Here is a 20293-nt window from a genome sequence, read left to right on the forward strand (position 1 = left end):
GCTTTTTCATATTTTTTTACATTTTTCTCGTTTCTTTTAATTTTCATTTTCAACATTTTTCACCGTTTTTCTATTTTCACATTTTTCCGGGTTTTCATTTTTTTTTTCATTTTTCGTATTTTTCGGTTTTTCGTTTTTTTTCATTTTTCTCGTTTTCAATTTTCTACTTTTTGCGTTTTTGACGAGAATGAGAGGTAAGATTGAAATGTGAGATTTGAGAAATGAGAGGTTAGATGACAATGTAATGAGAGGTTATAATGAGAATTCAAGTCATTTTTCTATGTAATGGGGATTACAAGATTTCTTCAACAAAATTTAACTCAAGGTTTTCTTATTCCATTACAATGAAATTGTAACATGCAACCAAACATGGTAATGAGCTTTCGATATAATGGTCATTCCATTACGAAGGTCATTACATCTTACCAAACGACACCTAATTATTTCTGTTATTTATTAGCAATTTGAGCACCTACATCTAATAACTTCACACTAATATTCTATTTGGAAAAAGAAAACGTACTTTGCCATGAATCGGTCCTTTTCTTTTGTCGTGCCTCATTCCCCACATGATTTTCGTTCTGAAATGTGATTTTGAGAGAAATTAGAGAATCGAGAATTTGAGAGAATGAGAAGTTTCGGTAAAAATAAGTGACAAATGCAAAATGGTATTTATGGGGTGGTAAGGTAACAAGTAATTTAGTTAAAAGTTTAAATTTGAATTATTATTTTAAAATTAAGAAAGTGAGCTTAAAGAATCGGACGATGAGGAATGAATCTATGAACATTAGCTCGAGATACGCAATGAGTCTGACAAGCAACGTAGAAGACGAAAATGAGGAAGAAGAAGACGCGTGCGCTTAACAGTGAAATTCAACTAAATATATTAAAGCTGCTTCTGCTGCTGTTGCTGTTGCCAATGCCTATTGTTTCTTTCTTCTTAACCTTTTCTACACTCTTTTCTTTCCCTTTATTCTATCCTAAACACACTCACTCTGCAGAATCTGTCTCTTTTCACTTCCCCATCATCAACTATCTTCTTCTCCGATTTCAGATTAATCAGACGGGGAAAAGGGCTCAAACGCCCCCATTTTCATCTTCAGGTTCAGCTTCTTCTTCTTTTGATTTAATTTGATGTGTTTCTGTTCTAATTTCACTGTTGGGGAGTTGATTTTGTGTTCCCCCCTTTTCTGTTTTGGGGAATATTTGATTTGTAGATGTTTATATTTGTTTAATCGACCTTTTGATTTAATTGATTCTCTTGTTTATTAAATTAATCTTGGTGTTTGTATCCACTACCATATATTAAGGCATTTGACCCGGAATCATGTTTTATATTGATCTTGAGTTTTAAAGTTTTGATATTTTTCAGTAATGGAGAGTGTTGCTGTCAAACCCTCAAAACCCTCATCAAACATATCTGAAATGGTCACTAAGTTTGCTAAAGTTTGTAAACTGAGATCTATTGGTGTCTTCTACAATGAAAACCCAATTTACAACAATGTCTCAACGGTGGTTGATGGTGGTGGTGGTGCGGCGGAGGAAACTGAAGGCGATGGCCGGAAAATCCATCCAATCCATCCACAGCCGGCTCTGGTCTCGAGCAAGAGTGATATATGTGGTGAAGAGTATATCCTTGAGTTGTTTGACGCACTTTCTTCCTTGAAGTTGGCTTATATTCAGCTTCAGGAAGCTCATGTTCCTTATGATCCAGATAAGATTTCAGCTGCAGATGAACATATTGTGGCTCAGCTTGAGGCGCTTCATAAGATAAAGCGGACGTACAAGGAGAAGGAGAAGGAGAAGCAATTCGGGAATGATACGCCTGTTTTGGCTGAGTTTGATTGTCTTCAAGCAGAAATTGAAGTTAATGAGCAGCTGTTAGAGAACTTGAAGTCTCTGAGGAGTGCTAAAGATTATGAGATTGTTAATTTGCGGCGGAAACTCCATGATTTGGATTCGGAGAATGCTGCTTTGATAGAGAAGATTAGAGAGAAAAGTTTGGAGAGGGAAAATGCAAGGGTTTTGAATGTGGGATTGTTTGAAGAAACATTCCGAAAAGCTTCAATGTCTATTCATGATTTCGCTAAGCCGATAATCGGGTTGATGAAAGCTTCAGGTTGGGATTTAGACCTGGCAGCAAATTCAATTGAAACTGGGGTTTCCTACTCGAAAAGGTCTCATAAGAAGTACATATTCGAAGCGTGCATTGCGAGAAAAATGTTTCATGGGATATCACTGAATTCCTACAATGTAGATGATATTATGAAGTTTGATGATCCCATTGATGCTCTAATAGAAAATCCGAATTCGGGGTTCGCTGATTTCTGCAGGAAAAAGTACTTGTTACTTGTTCATCCAGTAATGGAGATGTCCTTCTTTGGTAACTTGGATCAAAGGATGCTTCTGTTGAGTGACAAGCATCCAAGGACTCAATTCTATCAAATATTTTCAAGAATGGCAAAGTGGGTTTGGATTCTACAAGGGATAGCGAAGACTATTGATTCCGAAGCTGAAATATTCGCTCCGAAAAGAGGAAATAAATTCTCAGATGTTTATATGGAACCTGTTGAAACAGATGCTCTTAATGGAGGAATTAGAAATCTGGTAGTTCAATTTATGGTCATGCCCGGGTTCAGGATTGGAGACGCACTGATAAAATCGCTGGTTTATGTTTCGGATACAAGTTAGATCCAGGTATTCGGTACGCTTCTGGCTTGCCAATCTAATTTTTGAATGTCAATATGTAGCTGAAGTTAGTTAGATTTTGAGATTAGAGCAAGCATTAGCATATTGTGATGGGATTAAACCCAGAAGCTTAATCATTGTACTTCTTCCTTTATTGATGTCTTGCATCTTGTTGTTAGTTTAGAAAGATTTGGTGCATCCTTTTGAACTGTAAATAGATAGTATCTTTTTGATGATGCCATTTTGTTCATAAATGCTCCTTTTTTCTAGGAAGAAGCAGGAATTATAGGGTTTGTTACATTCAAGCTTCCCTGAAATTTTGTGCAGGTTTTAGAATGGCTATTATCTAGTAGTGTTTACCTGGATTCTGAACGATCATTCACCGTTAGATCTAAGGTTTACTAAATTTAAGTCTTAGGAGGTTCTGAATATCCGATCCTAATAAGCATAGATGTAACGGTGAATGACTAAGTCATTTTGGTCATTCAGGTGAACACTACTGGACTATTTCCTTACGAATTGTAGGGTTAATTTTAATCCCCTTCTGATCTTTCTGTGTTACAATCTTGTTACATTAGGCTTTTGTTGTTTTATTTGGCTTAGTATATGTTTAGTTGTACCTTTCCGGAAAAGTTAATTGTTCCTCTTTACTTTGAAAACGACCTATTTATCCTCTGAATTTGCTTAAAAACTTTCTTAAGTGACATATCTGCTTCTAAACTTGCTTACAATAATCTATTGGCCTTCTGAAGTTGCTTAAAGTTTAGGCAAAATCTCTTTCATGCTCCACCACGTGGATTTTAAGGGGTTAATAGGACACTTTCAGCAACTTCCGGTGTCAATAAGGCATTTTTAAAGTATTGGGACAATTGACTTTTCTGGACAAGTGCAGACGGCTAGAGAAGTATTAGAACTTTATTTTTTTTGTCGGGATGGCCAAAAAAGTCAACTCTGAATATAAAACTCGTTAACAGAGCGTTATTCATTTCATCTCCGTTTGAAATTTGTATGTTTAACAGTTCCAAAACAGTTATTTTTATATGTGACATGATCATAAAGAAACTGTAAATATCTTATTTCGAACCTTTAAGAATATGATTTTAGACACAGTCGAAATAAGTAACTTTTTGTTAATTGAATTAGATGTTCACATCTGTTGGACGGGGTACGAAATTTTTTTTTTGGGCGATTAGGGTTTCAGACGGTTAGGGTTTTGGGAGTATAAATGTAATCTCTTTCTCTTTCTCTGTAATCCGTATCTTATTCATATAGTAAATATCCTGGCTTGGTAGTGCCCCCAGACGTAGTCATTCATATTGAGTGGCGAACTGGGCAAACAATTCTTGTGTGTCTGCTTATTTTTCGTTTATCGTAATTTCAATTATTCCTAACAACATCTAACTAATTTAACAAGTACTTAATGTGATAAAGAATAAACGATTAGGGTCTAATGTATTGAAATAAAAAATACGTGGCTCAATACGCTAAAACCAGAATGATCACGGCCTTAGGATGCTTTTTGCCCGTGATACAAATGATTTTTTTTTTTTGTTTCTCTCCTACCATATTCTAATACAGAAAAGATCAGAAGAGAAGAGAGAATTTATCTGCAAAAATCAGTTGATGATATTATCAATAAGTAGACTGTCATCTTCTTCAGGAGAAAACAGGTCCTTGCAAAGCTCTCCATAGAATCTACAAACCATATCAATAAACACAGGACATTTAAGATGCTTCCAACAATGTAAAAGCTCTTCCACATCCATCAAATCTTTGATTTTTCCTTCTTCAACTATCATTTCCACCAAATAATTCTCAAAGCTTCTGCAGGCATCTTCAACATCTTCGTCCCCGAACGCTTCCTTCATAACTGTCCGGCTAGCTCTGATGTATCCAGGCGTAATAGGCGAAGAAAACGGCTTCCTCCTATCCTTTTCTGCTTCAGATGCACTGCTCTTCAGCTCTTTAACCCTGTCCATGTTCTTTGCAAGCTTCCTAGACCCGAAAACTGAATGGAACGCGGTAGAATTCGAAGTTTTTGGAGATTTTCGGGTTCTTTTACGCCTTCGAAGAGGCCTTATAAAGAGGGGTTTTTTAAGTTTGAACCTGAAGATTAGAAATAGTTTTCTGAATTTGCTGAGAAGCTTTGATTTGAAGGCAAATAATGCTTTGAGTTTCATGTCTAATGATTGAAAAGAGAGTAAAGTTGAAGAAATATGTTGTTGTCTCTTGTGCTATTTATGTTGGTGTACCATAGTGGATGTTAGTTACAATTGCTGGATATATTATGTTTTGTTGAATTTTTTAATTACTTTCAAATAAACAAGTATTTTAATAAATAAGGCTTTGTTGAATTCACGTCTGGAGGCAAATGAAAGTGGTAACCATGAAAGGAATTGAAACTTTTTCAACAAATCAAAGAAGTGTGATGTCTCCATCAATTGTTTTCGGGATAAAACCAAATTTAATCCTCACATTTTAAGGGAAAATACAGATTTAGCTTTAACGTATGAAATAGTATAAATTTAATCATAATATTTTCAAAAAAGACAATTTTAGTTCTACGTTGTTAAAAATTAGAAGAAACTGGTTTAATTGGTATTTAACTGTCACTTAGTCTGCACTTCACTTAGGGTTAAATTTGGTCTTTATACCAAATTTAGTCTTTATACCATTGTTTTTCATTGGTGAAACATGTCAAAATTCATAAAGTTTATGGAGTGGAGGTCATAGGTAATATATAAATGTTCCAAATTACCAAACTACCAAAATAATTATGCAATGGGATGTTATATAGGGACTAAGAGAAAAACAAAATTAGGTAGATGGGAAAGAGGGATATAGGTTGAAAAGAAAAACATAGAAGAATCTTCAAGAGATTTTTACTCCGCTCTCTAAAAATAATGAGTTTTAGTAATTTATGAGTAACTAATAAATGTCATCTCTAATAACAGTTCTGATCACATGGATCTTAATAACCATATAGTATTCATCGTTAGATTTAGGTTTATTAAAATCCTAAGATTGAGATTCAAAACATCGTAAGATTTAGATTTAATAAGCCTAGTTCTAAGGGTGAATGACCAAATCAACATTGATGTCTCTGCCACAGAACACCAACTATTCGTGGAGCAGCATTCGTAGGGATGACAATGGGTAGGGTACCCGCCGGTAGTGTCAATCCCAATTCCAATCCCAATCCCAAACCCTTACCCTTTTATTTTTAATTACCCGTACCCGTCCCATTATCCTAACGGGTATATGTTTTGCATCTCATACCCGTCCCATTTAATTTACGGGGTACCCACGAGTACCCTTACCCGTTAAGAATCAATAAATAAAACAAAAAAAATTTTATAAATTTAACAAAGTATAAATTTAATAAATCATCCATCTAAAAATTGAACAAATTTAGCCTTAATCAATAAAAATAAAGTAGATTAGTGGTATCACTTAATGGTTGAAGAACAAAAGGTTGGTGTTCAAATCTCACATCTTACATCTAAAACATAATAATATTTTTTAATATGTAAAAGAGTTCTGACAGGTAACGGATACCGTAGGGGGTATTTCCATTACCCTAACGGGTAATGATTTTGATCACATACCCGTCCCATATCCTTTTATATAGGGTATAGGTAGTCCCATTAGGGTCGGGTAGTGCCGGATACCCGCTGCCATCCCTAAGCACTCGGCCTCAAAGGAACTCTCAACTGTCGAAGAGTACAAAGCTCAGACCCCGAATTCATCATTGTTCATGAATTGCAGTCGTTAGCCTCCCTCATTGAGGTCTAACGACAACGAAGAGCAATGAAAATAACCAGTCTTTGTTCCTCAAAGAAATACGCATTACGGCTTCTCCAAATAATTGAAACAATATTTATTGAACTTTGCTTTTACTTTCATCATGGCTCCTAAATTTTAAAATTGAATATTATTCCTCTCTAAATTATACATATTACTAACATAATGACCCATTATCATGTTGATCAAAATGACCACTACAATAACAAGTAACCCTCTATTGCTGATTTAAAAGAATTTATATTCTAAAAACTTTAATTTTTATAATTATTTGGAGTCATTTAAGTGTTATTTGGTTAAGAAAAGAAAGTGGTTGTTTAGAGAGAAAAAATTCTGAAAATTCTGATTTGAAAAATAAAAAATAATACTTTTAAGAGAAATGTGTTTCTAAACAACTTTAATTTTTAGACTTTTCTATTTTGATAATTTTGTTAACACTAAAAGAGATAACTATGTTAGTGAAGTGTAAAGTTCAAATAGTGTTGAAATTTATAAGCTACAGTGAAAGTGAGTCCAAAATTGAAAGATTATAGGTGTAATTTGCCCATTATTAATTCATAAACTAGAAATTTTTTTTTATGGAAATATCACAAAATCTTATTAAGCGCCAAAAAACTTTTATAATGACCAAATGACAACTTATATATCTAGGTCCACTTGTTCCACAGCAAGATGGAAGATTCAGATTTACATAATCTCATTTTTACATTTAAAGACACTTGCCTAACAATTTGATCCTTACAAAAATGATTTTGAATACTATTATCTGATGAATTTTTTTAAAAAATGCCTTTATTTATATAAACCCTTCGCATTCTCATTACAAAAATAGAAATTAATAAGAGTAAAGTTGTTTTTGAAGCATTTTGAGTGTAAATGCAAGGTGAGACTGATTTCTTGGACAACTGGGATATTTCTGTTGAAATAATGAACTTATAATTAATAGTCTTTAATTTGATTCAGTGTATTATCCAAGAGTCATTTCTCTATCTGTGTCTGTATCTGTATTTATAGAGAGTTAATGTGGTTTACTAAGAGTCATGTTTGTAATCTATAAATACCTATCAATACAAGTAGTAAGACAAGAGAATTTTCTTCCATCGATTATACTCTTCCTCTGTTACATGTGAAAGTTTATTTATTTGATCCAACAAATTGGTATCAGAGCCAGCAAAAATTCTCTACAATGATGAATGGAATGATCCCATACAAATATCCACAACTATCAAAGGAAAACTATGATAATTGGTGCATTAGAATGAAGGCTTTGTTGGGTTCCCAAGATGTATGGGAAATGGTAGAAACTGGATATGACCAGCCAGAGAATGAGGAGGAATTGACGAATGCTCAAAAAGTGAAAAGGAAGAAAGACCAACAAGCACTCTCTCTTATCCACATGTGTCTGGATGAGAATATGTTCGTGAAAATTTCGACTGCAACAACAGCGAAGGAGGCATGGGAGATTCTCGAAAATTCCTTTAAGGGGAAAGATAAAGTAGTCAAGGTGCGTTTGCAAACCTTGAGAAGTGAGTATGAGAAACTCAAAATGAAAGAGTTAGAGAAAATTGATGAGTTCTTTAATAGAACTTTGGTAATTGTCAATCAGTTGAAGAGATATGGAGAAAAAATGGAGGATGTTCTTGTGATAGAAAAAATCCTTCGTTCTTTGACTCAGAAATTTGATTACGTGGTGACTGCCATTGAAGAATCAAAAGATCTGGAGACTATGTCTGTAGATCAACTCTTGGGTTCGTTACAAGCCCATGAGGAGAGATTAAAAAATAGAGAAGAACCTGTCGCTCAGGTGTTGCAGGCGAAACTAGATTTGAATGATAAAGAAGAAAAGAAGCAATTTGAAGGTGGATATGGAAAGGGAAGAGGAAGAGGAAGAGGAAGATCAAGAGGTAGAGGCCGTGGCCGTGGCTGGAATCGTGGATATAATGGAAGAGGTAGAGGTGGCAGAAATTTCCACAATAATGAAGCCACAAATAATCAACAATGGAATGCAAGAGGACGTGGCAGAGGCAATAATTTCCAAGGCCGTGGAAATAATTGGCATGGTCGTGATAAATCTCATGTGCAATGTTACAATTGTCAAGAATTTGGGCATTATGCTGCTGAGTGTAAATCTGAACCTTTTAAAGACGAACAAGCCAATTTTGCCGAGGCAGACGATGAAGAATCAACTTTGTTACTGACATGTAGCGAAGATGAAGCAAGGAGCAAGGAGTCTTGGTATCTAGACTCGGGAGCAAGCAATCATATGACGGGAAATAAAGAACTTTTTTATAAGCTTGATGAATCTAAGAAAGGAAGTATTTTTTTCGGTGACAAAACAAAAGTTCCAGTTGTGGGAAGTGGTGACATTCTTATCAAACTGAAGAATGGAGATCATCAATTTATTTCTCATGTTTATTATGTTCCAGCTTTGAAATCCAATATTTTGAGTATTGGACAACTTTTGGAGAAAGGTTATGAGGTGGAGATGAACAGGAATGGGCTGGTTATGAAAGATGGAAAGAAAAAAAATGATTGCAAAAGTTCCTATGTCTGCAAGCAAGATGTTCAAATTAAAAATCAGCACTGATCGTCCTATGTGTTTGAAAGCTTCGTCAAATTCTGCATGGTTGTGGCATCTCAGGATGGGTCACTTGAATTTTGGTGGACTGGAGCAAATGTGCAAGCAACAAATGGTGCATGGATTACCTTCTATAAATCATCCCAATCAGATTTGTGAAGGATGTATGTACGGGAAGCAATCCAGAAGGAGTTTTCCAAAGGAGTCTTTGTCAAGCACATCAAAGCCACTTATATTGGTGCATGCAGATATTTGTGGTCCCATTAATCCGAGTTCACATGGAGGAAGCCGGTATTTCTTATTATTTATTGATGATTATACTCGGAAAACATGGGTTTATTTTTTGAAGGCAAAATCTGAAGCATTTGAAGTGTTTAAAAATTTAAAGCACTAGTTGAGAATGAAAGCGGCTTGAAGATTCAATCATTGCGAACTGATCGAGGAGGAGAATTCACATCTGAGAAATTCAATCAGTTCTGTGATTATAATGGTGTTCGTCGATTGCTTACTGTTCCAAGATCTCCTCAACAAAATGGTGTCGTAGAACGGAAAAATAGAACCATTCTTAACATGACTCGAAGCATGATGAAGTGCAAAGGTATGCCAAAAGAATTTTGGGCAGAAGCAGTAACATGTGCAGTCTATTTAAATAATAGAAGTCCTTCAAAGAAGCTTTTGCGAAAGACTCCTAATGAAGCATGGTGTGGAAAGAAACCAAATATTTCTCATGTAAAGGTATTTGGTTGTCTTGGTTATGTTCATGTTGCTGACGAATTGAGAAGCAAATTGGATGATAAAAGTGAGAAGATGGTGTTTATTGGCTATGCAAAAAATTCCAAAGGTTATTAAATTTTATAATCCTCGGAATGGAAAAGTTGTGATAAGCAGAGATGCAGAATTTCAAGAAGAAAGTTCCTGGAATTGGGAGATTGCACAAGATGAAAATTATGATTTTCTTCCTGTATATGATGATGATTTTGTAGGTCAAAATGAAGATGTAATTATCACACCACCGAATTCACCTTCCACATCTCAGACAAATGTGACAGACTCATCCCTAGAAAGTTCATCAGAAAGGCAGCCTCGAATGAGAAGCTTGAGTGAGATTTATGCAGAAACTGAAGAAGTAGATAACGCTACTTTATTCTATTTGTTTGTTGATACAGAACCTGTACAATTTGAAGAAGCTGTTCAGGAAAAGAAATGGAGACAAGCAATGGATGAAGAAATAAATTCCATAAAGAAGAATGACACTTGGGAATTGACAACATTGCCAAAGGGAAAAAAAGCAGTAGCAGTGAAGTGGATTTTCAAAATAAAGAAAAATGCCAAAGGAAAAGTGGAGAAGTATAAAGATCGCCTTGTTGCAAAAGGTTTTTCTCAAAAGGCCGGAATTGATTATGAAGAAGTTTTTGCTCCGGTGGCTCGAATCGAGACAATTCGATTAGTTATTTCTTTGGCAGCTCAACAAGGATGGAAAATTAACCAAATGGATGTCAAATCAGCATTCTTAAATGGAACTCTTGAAGAAGAAGTATATGTCAATCAACCATTGGGTTATACTGTGAAAGGGCAAGAAGATAAGGTGTTGAAGTTAAAAAAGGCTTTGTATGGCCTTAAGCAAGCTCCAAGTGCTTGATATTCTTACATCGATGACTATTTCCAGAAGAATGGCTTCACAAGATGTCCATATGAGCATGCTTTGTATATCAAGGAGAATGAGGATGGAAAAATAATGTATGTATGCTTGTATGTTGATGATTTAATTTTCACAGGATCTGATCAAAAGATGATTGAAGAATTTAAGAAGTTGATTACAAATAATTATGAGATGACGGATTTGGGGCTGATGTCATATTATTTGGGCATTGAAGTTAAGCAAAGTGATGAAGGTGTCTTTTTGTCTCAGAAGTCATATGCAGAAGCTATTTTAAAAGAATTCAAGATGGATAAATGCAATTCAGCTTCTACGCCAGTGGATTGTCGAAATAAGTTGTCAAAGCATGATGATGAAGAAAATGTGAATCCAACTTTGTTTAGAAGATTGGTTGGAAGGCTGAGATTTTTGACATGTACAAGGCCAGATACCTTATATGGAGTTTGACTCATTAGCCGTTACATGGAGATTCCAACTTTAACTCATATGGAGGCAGCAAAACGAATACTTCGATACATCAAAGGTACACTGGATTATGGTTTATTTTACTCTTCCCAGAACAATTTCAGATTGTATGGATTCAGTGATAGTGATTGGGGAGGAGATGTTGATGATAGAAAAAGCACAACTGGTTTTGTGTTTTTTATGGGAACTGCTGTTTTTGCTTGGAGTTCTAAGAAACAAGCAATTGTTACACTTTCAACATGTGAAGCAGAGTATGTTGCAGCAGCTTCTTGTGTTTGTCATGCAATATGGTTGAGACGGATGTTAAAAAGTTTGAAGTTTGCTCTAGATGGAGCAACTGATGTTTTTGTTGATAATAAGTCAGCTATTGCGTTGGCTAAAAATCCGATCTTTCATGATAGAAGCAAACACATTGACACCAAGTATCACTTCATTAGAGAATGCATTGGAAGGAAAGAAATTCAACTCAAGCATGTACCATCCAAAGATCAAGTTGCTGATATTTTTACTAAAGCTTTGAAGTTGGAAGATTTCAGCAGATTGAGAGCTGTTCTTGGTGTTACTAAGGGATAAATTATAAGTTTAAGCGGGTGTGTTGAAATAATGAACTTATAATTAATAGTCTTTAATTTGATTCAGTGTATTATCCAAGAGTCATTTCTGTATCTGTGTCTGTATCTGTATTTATAGAGAGTTAATGTGGTTTATTAAGAGTCATATTTGTAATCTATAAATACCTATCAATACAAGTAGTAAGACAAGAGAATTTTCTTCCATCGATTATACTATTCCTCTATTACCTGTGAAAGTTTATTTATTTGATCCAACAATTTCTTGGACAATTGGGATTTAAATTAGGATTTTATGGCCAAAGGGGCTTGGAGCTTGAAAGTCAGTGGGTAGAGAATTATATTACCACATATATAGAGAAAGAGACGAAAGATACGAAGAATGAAAGAATACAAGTAGAGAAAAAAGATGGATCACATCGTATGGTAAACTGTAAAATTTAGTGGACTTTTCGTTCGGTAAAGTTCAATGTCCACTATAAATAATTTAGACAATTTTAAATTCTATTCTAACTATCTGTCTTTATATTTTTCTAATACAAAATTATATTATATTTTGGATAAATTACATAATAATTAAAATTGATAAATTATTTACAAATGTTTCGTACACTTAAATAAATTTATTTAAATATCAAATCTAAACTGTTTTTTTTCTTATAACTGACTAACTAAAAAATTTGATAAAAACAAAAATAAAATTATGATATTTTGATATTTTAAAATTTAAAATTATATAACGATAAAATACATAAAAACGATTTTAATAAATATAAATAAAAATTAAAATTTGATTTTTTAATGTAATCCCTCTTATATTTTACGAATTTTTTTAGATGGGCCTGCTAGAACCTGTACATGGCTTTCAAGATAGTTTACGGTTTTTGGACTTTTTAACCCCCTGTAATCATGAGTGTTTGGAAACTCTATCTTAGGTTGGGTTTTTTTTTTTTTTTTTAATTAGGTTGAATTCAATTCAATTCTCCATTTTTTTATTATTATTTTAATTTTTAATGGTCAATTTTCACTGAAGAAGGGAAAAGTTAGAATTTTATGATAAGGGAGATGACATATAAATGTTAGAAGATTTTATCCCAATATGAGATAAACATTAATCACCTAGATATTTAAATAAGATGATTTTTACAAATATGTATAGTAATTGAGTTCTTCGGGAATCACCGATAATTGTATTTTTCTTGCTTAAATCTCTAGATAAATTTTTTAGATGGAGAAAAAATAATTTTAAATAGGTTAGAGAGATGACCAATTCTGATTCGTGTTCTTAAATATAATTTCATAAATTTAATAAACAATCCATAAATCATCCATCTAACAATTGAACAATTAAGTTAAGTAATAGGATATGGATGATATAGAGTTTCTTTTTATATATTGATTGAAATTAATAACAAACTTTGAATATTAAGTTATATGGTTTAACCTTAATCAACAAGAACAACAAAGTTTTAGTCCCGAAATGATTCGGGGTCTGCTAACATGAACCGTCATATGAAACCGTGAAATCAAGTCGTGTCAGCGACATAAATTCTCTCCCTTCACTTTGTCCTATCCACTACCATATTTTTCTCAATCCCCAATAAACTCATATCACTCTCTATCACTCTCTTCTAAGTTTGCTTAGGTCTTTCCTACCTCTCACCATTGCACCCCTTTGCCACTCTTCGTCTTACATGGCCAAACCACCTTAGTCGGTTTTCTCTCATTTTATTCTCAATAGATGTAACCCCTACTTTTGTCCTAATTATTTCATTACTTACCCGATCCTTTCTCGTATGACCACACATCTATCTCAACATACGCATCTTTGCTACCGGTATCTTATGAATGTGACAGTGTTTCACTGCCCAACACTCTGTACCATATAACAATACAAGTCTAATTGTCGTGCGGTAGAATGTTTCCTTCAATCTATTAGGCATGTTAGGGTCACAAAGGAAACCCGTAGCGCTCTTCCACTTCGACTAACCAGATTTAATCCTATGAGCAACATCTCTACCCACTTCTCCACCCGTTTGAATAATAGACTCTAAATAACGGAAGCAATCCGAGCCTTGGACAACCCTCCCATCTAGGGTGATTGTCCCTGTCTCCATACTCCTATCGCCACTAAACTTACACTCCAAATATTCCGTTTTACTTTGACTCAACTTAAAGCCTCAAGATTCCAAAGTTTGTCTCCATAGTTTGAACTTCCTATCCACACCCTCTTTTGAATCAACAACCAACACAATATCATCTGCAAACAACATGCACCATGGTATACCATCTTGAAGTGAACTCTTTAATTCATCCATAACGATGAAAAAAAAGGCTAAATGGGGAACCTTGATGCACTCTAATCGTAATAGGGAACTCTTCAGTCTTTCTAACATTGGTACGTACACTCGTGCATGCTCCCTCATACATGTCTTTTATGATGTCAATATATTTCCGCAAATGCCTTTCTAAAACCCACCAAAGCACTTCCCTTGGTACCTTATCATATGCCTTCTCCAAATCAATGAAAACCATATGAAAGTCTTTCTTCTTATTTCAATAGTGCTTCATATGCAAGTCTTTCTTTTTATTTATTGGTATATGAAGTTATATTGAATCCTTTTGAATATATAAAAGAGTTATGATGGTTAACAAGTACCAGGTATCTTGAGGAGTATTCCAACCCGTCTCATATCCATCCCGTACCATTTTATATAAAGTACAAGTAGTCTCATTAAGGTCAGATACCCATTACCATCCTTATAGAGATTTATAAAAAATACTTAATTATAAGAGAAATTCTATTATACACCGGATGCAATACAACCGACGAATGATAAGTATTTACATTGAGGAAAAGAAAAGACTAGGAAAAATATAATTGGAGAAAGGGGTCTATATATGAAGAAAAATATATGTAAATAGAGGTGTGGCAGGCAGTAGGGTGCAGAGAGAGAGAGCAGAGGGGCATGTGGGGATTGTATATTACAATTATAAGTAAATAATTACTTTTTTTTTTTTATATATATTTCTACTTTTATAAAAACAAAAGAAAAAAGAAATAAAAATATTTCTGGGTTTAGGAAAGGTTGAAGAAAAGGCTGCAAGAGAATGAAAGACCCAAACTTGGTAAAGCTTATGAACTACAACTAACTCTTTCCCGTTTTCACTTATATTCTCTTCTCTGCCACTTCCTACCCCCTTTTTCCATCTCCGTCGCCAACCACCACCACCATTATATCTACCATGTCTTTCTCCGACATCATTCTTAAACATAACAAAGACTTTTAGTTCCCCTGTCTCTTTTTTTTCTCAGTTCATGGAGAAACATAAATATAATTTTTCTGTTTCACTCTCCTTCTTCTTCTTCTTCCTCTTATTTTGCACTTCCACGGCTTCATCTCTCGGTAACTAATTAACCATTTATTATATCTTTTTTTTAGATATTGTTTATCTTTTTTCATTCTTCAATTTTTATATGTTAAATGCAGGTATATTCAGATATCGTCCCTTCTCTTCTACTCAGGTGACCCTAAACTCTACTTCTCTTACTCTATTATTTCTTTCATTAATTTGATTTACTTTTATGATTAACTAATTATTTTCATTATTGCTTTCTAATACATAACATAACTTATCCTCTTAACGTACAAAAAGTTTGATTGGCTCTCTGAATTTTTTTGAAGTGTCCCTAAAATATCCAGATAGTCTCTTAACTTGTTTGAATTAATGTAATCAATTAATCACTTGGTACTAAAAAAAAGTAAACTCAATGCAGAAAACGTGTTGCACGCACCTTAAAATTCGCATAACAAATTAAAACATATTAAAAATAAAGTTTTTATTTTGTCTTTTCTAATAAGTTTGCAACACACATTTTGTATGTAACTTACTTTTTTTTTTTTTTGCAATCTTTTTGAAGGCAAATGATATATTAAGCCTTATTGAATAAACACCTTAAATTAGACTTAAAAGTATATTTATACCTATGAAGCACCGATACTTCCCGGAGGTCACCGTACGCGTATCCGATACTCCGGGTGCGGGGATTCGCCGGGGATTCGCGGGGATACGTACGGGATTCGCCTGGGAAGTATCCCCTTTTTTCTTTTTCTTTTTAAATGAGGGGATACGCCGGGACATGCCGGGGACACTTCGGAGACACGTCGGGGATACTTCGGGATACTTTAGGGGTTTTTTTAAAAAAAATTTGAAAGTATAAGGGTTTTTTTTTAAAAAAAAACTCAGTAAATAGAAGGATTAAAATGAAATAATCCAAGATTACTGGTATTTGTGGTTTTATAATGACTTGAGAGTATTATTTGTGTTTTTATAATGACTTTATGAATATGATTTGTGATTTATATATTTATGTATCTTTTGAATTTTCATTATAAATGATATATATATTATTAATTATATATAAAATTTGCCGTCCGTACCCGTACCTCATATTTTTTAGAAATGCCGTTTGCCGTACCCGTATGCGTATCCGTATCGGTGCTTCATAGATTTATACCCTTAAACTTACCAAGTTTTATCTATTTTCAAAATAACATATTGTATATCTATAGTTGACTTATTCGAACCTCCTACAAACAATATTTTTTATTCATCTTTTACATATAAGATGACATGTTCTGTATAAACGTATGTTTTTTTACCGTTATAATGCATATAAAATAAAATCAGAAATTTTTCTTTTTTTTACAGTAGCATCCACGTGCCAGCTATAAATGTGTGACAGGTTATTTTGAAAGTTAACTTGTCTAAGTTTAGGGTATAAATACTTATTGAGCCTAAAATTGCTTGATTTGTAAGTTGGGGTATGCAATGCAAACTGTAATCATCCGTAATACAAATCAATAATATAATCGGACCCCACCTAAAATTAACATTATTATGAATATGATACTCAAAGTATGTATTATTATTCTTAGAATGAAAAATGTTCAAAAAAAATAAAAAAAATACTATATCGGAGTCAAAGTTCAAGTGTAGTATGATTGAGGGTGTACAGTACAGTACAGTGTACCAGATTTTTCCTGCATCTCATTGCCATATGATATAAACAACAACTTGTACGGTCAGAATTGCGCCAACAGACATCTGCTGCTACATCCTTAGCCGTCTGATATTTCTCGTTATTTATAGATATTAAATTGATATTTTGTTACGTTTTAAAAAAAATTAAAACCGCATACACATTTTTCATAAAAAATTTCGATGTTTTTCAACGACTAATAGATACTTAAACCCCTAACTTCCCCTAAATCCGTCCCTAATGGTCCCCTTCTAAGGTTCTGCAAGCTCAGCTTAGGGACACAACGCCTATCAGTACATGTTAGTCACAAGAAGATGCATTTCTTGTATTATCTCCTGTTTTTTGCATGCCTTTTGGTAACTTGCGCCACCAGTGCTCAACTTTTTTAACTGTAACCATATATCCTCTAAAATCAATTATTGAATTTCTTTACCCCTACCCGTGACATATACATGTTGTCCACGGCGCACGTTAGCAATAATTTAAAAAAAAAATTCTTATGTATGATTCGCATAATTTTGTACTCTTATGTCAACAGTTTTTATTTACCTGGAAATAATAAAAAGTGCTTTTAATTATTTGATTTTCATTTTCAATTTTTTGTTTATGTTTTTTATGAAAATGTTTATAGTTTTTTTAAAATAAAACACAATAAATACAATAAAAAAACATTGAGCCTCACGGCTTTAAAACGCGTCTGCATGTATTGGATTCACATCTTACTAATAAGCCCCAATCACTCCCTCTCCATTTCCGATGTGGGATTCAGTTCATTCCTGCCCCCATCGCCATCCCTTAGGGCCGCTCCTTGCTCAGGCCTTCTTACCCCGGCGCCACCCACTCCGGACCGGGTCGTTACAGGCCCACCACACATCGTACGTGGAGACGCGTTTTAAAGCCGTGAGGCCTAATGTGTTGGAATTGGACCAGAGCGGACAATATCTACATGGTATTGGATCAGGGTGCTACAACAAAAATAAAAAAAGCTATAGAAATATTAAAAAACACAAGACAACGATGAAATATATATTTTCCATAAATTAAAATTTGCAGAAAAGTAGATGCAATCCAATATTCGGAACCATTTAAAATGCTTATGTTGATGTACAGGATTTTGGGAGAAGAGTTGAAGAAAACATGGCAGTTTCGTTGTTTAGAGCAAGAAGAATTTTGAGCGGACCGGGTTCATCGCCCCCGCGCTGTACATCAAAGTGTGGAAAATGCACTCCGTGCAAGCCGATTCATGTGCCGGTGCCGCCAGGGACTCCGGTGACTGCTGAGTATTACCCAGAAGCATGGAGGTGCAAATGTGGCAACAAGTTGTATATGCCATGATAAACATATATATGGTTTGCTTCAAAAAAAAAAAAAAAAAGACATATATATGATGTTAATTGTTATATTAATTTTATTATTACCTAAGGGTTTGATTTTTCTCTGTTTTTATTGACTTTAGTGTGATGAAGAAAAGAGAAAAGTAAAAGCACTTTTGGGTCCTGATGACTTTATAATATATTTGAATTTCATTCTCATTTCTGAAACATTTTAGTTTCATGAAAATTATATAATATTTCCGGCAGCAATACGAGCGGGTCAGGATGGGGAATGCATTTTCCATCCATGTCTCCTGACTAGTCGGAGATTCTCCATCCCCACGAGTTAATAGGAACATATTTGTCCCCATTTCTGTCCTCTGGGATCTCCATCTCAGTATGTTGAAAAAAAACTTTTTCCCACTCCTTATGGGGAATCACTGCTTATGTTCAAAAAAATAAATATATACTAAAACTTTTTCCAAATATCAATAATTATTCTAAAAATTTTAAATTACAAAACACTAAAAATTGAAAACAACCATTCCTATTTATTTAAAATGTACTTACCATCCAGAAAAACACATTTGAGAGGATAAAGATAGATATAATTGTTTTTCTTCGAAAAATATAATTGTTTTAGGACGGTTGGCTTTCGTATGACAGTTCATGTTAGCCGACCCAAATCATTTGGGGACTAAGGTTTTGTTGTTGTTGTTTCTCTTTCTCTTACACGTTCTAGGTTTTTCTTCGAAAAATATAATTGTTTTATGGCAGTTAGCTATTATGCCTTTAGGTTAGGAGGAGATAGATAGGAAAAATACCCCATTTAGTTCCTGCTAGTATTTTGTTTATCTCATTTAATTTTTTTAAAAATAAATCCATTTTAATTTAATTTAAAAGTTATAAATTTAATTATCACATGGAATAATTGGGGATCCATCGGGAATTAACGGAGTAGGATTGAGGATCCCCGCGGGGGATACCATTCCCCATTTCCGCTCTATTCTCACTACAGGGGATAAAATTATCCTCATTCTCATCTCATGAGAATTCTTATCGGGGATTCTCTAACAGGAGTGAGTAACTTTTCTCCTATTTGTATCTCCTAGCTGGTACATATCTGAAATCAGAGTTGCCAGGTTTTCAAACCATTTTTTTACAATAAAAAATAAGTGATGTTTAAGTGATGTTTATTACTATGTTATTTTATGAAAAACAATATTAAAAAGTAAATGGATAAGGTGACATAAATTCATTGAGTGGGATAATATAAAATTTCATTTTAGTTACTTTTCTGTTTCAGATATTTAATTTTTTTTATGTGTGGAGTCATTGTTGATAGAATAGTTTTTTTTTTATATAAAATACCCTATATCATTCCATTAACTTAAAAATATAAGCACAACACGAAATAAAGAGGAATAAAACCTCTATCCCATACAGACAAAGACCCACAAAGGGAAGAAATAGACTACAAAGAGCAATAAAAAAACTACAAAGAACAATAAAACCAGAAAAGATACAAATCAACAAACATAGAAATCATATCCTTCTTGTAAGTCGAATCCCGTCGAAAAACCGTTGTAATCCATACTTCATCATTTAGGCTCTTCCAGATATTCGGATCTGAGTCCTTTCTGTTTGTGCATCCATGCAGATCTATAGATTCACGGACAATATAAACCTTTTCCGCTCTTGCTAAGACCAAAAAAAAAAAATCTTGTGTTTCCCTAACCCCTAAAAGAAAAATAATGTGTTCCTATTTGATAGTCATTTCTACGGACAAGATAGTCATTTCTACTTTCTCAAGATCTTGTGTTTCCCTACCCCCTAAAAGAAAAATCTAATGTGTTCCTATTTGATATTATTTTGTTGTAGTCTTGTTTCACTATAACTATGCTAACAAGGCTTATAACAGTTTTGTTATGAGAGCCACAAATCATCTAACCTAATTTGTGTTATTTCAGCTTACCACAAATCTAAACTCTAATATTGAAATTTTCCATCGAATCATAATATCGTCACTTGGTTTCTAATACAGATAGAACACGAAACAATAGTTTTAATCATAAACTAACAATGAATCAAACTCTTTTCAAACTAAACTTGAAAATAATAATCCCTAATGGTGAAAACTCGAAGCCTCCAAATGAGTGTTTTTTTATATAATTC

General features: G+C 33.8%; 2 protein-coding genes across 2 annotated transcripts; one reads left to right on the forward strand and one right to left on the reverse strand.

Moving 5' to 3' along the window:
• Nucleotides 1-786: 786 nt before the first annotated feature.
• LOC136201314 (protein GRAVITROPIC IN THE LIGHT 1) lies at nucleotides 787-2945 on the forward strand. The gene is made up of 2 exons (XM_065991960.1): nucleotides 787-1103; nucleotides 1373-2945. Exons 1-2 carry the CDS (start codon nucleotides 836-838, stop codon nucleotides 2689-2691), a joined length of 1587 nt encoding a protein of 528 aa, XP_065848032.1. The 5' UTR covers nucleotides 787-835; the 3' UTR covers nucleotides 2692-2945.
• A 107-nt stretch (nucleotides 2946-3052) lies between these two features.
• On the reverse strand, nucleotides 3053-4868 carry LOC136201315 (transcription repressor OFP17). Its single transcript, XM_065991961.1, has one exon. The coding sequence runs from the start codon at nucleotides 4866-4868 to the stop codon at nucleotides 4305-4307; it is 564 nt and encodes a 187-aa protein (XP_065848033.1). The 3' UTR covers nucleotides 3053-4304.
• Between the last annotated feature and the right edge of the window lie 15425 nt (nucleotides 4869-20293).

This window comes from Euphorbia lathyris, chromosome 7 (assembly GCF_963576675.1).
Source record: "Euphorbia lathyris chromosome 7, ddEupLath1.1, whole genome shotgun sequence".
NCBI classification, from domain to species: Eukaryota; Viridiplantae; Streptophyta; class Magnoliopsida; order Malpighiales; family Euphorbiaceae; genus Euphorbia; species Euphorbia lathyris.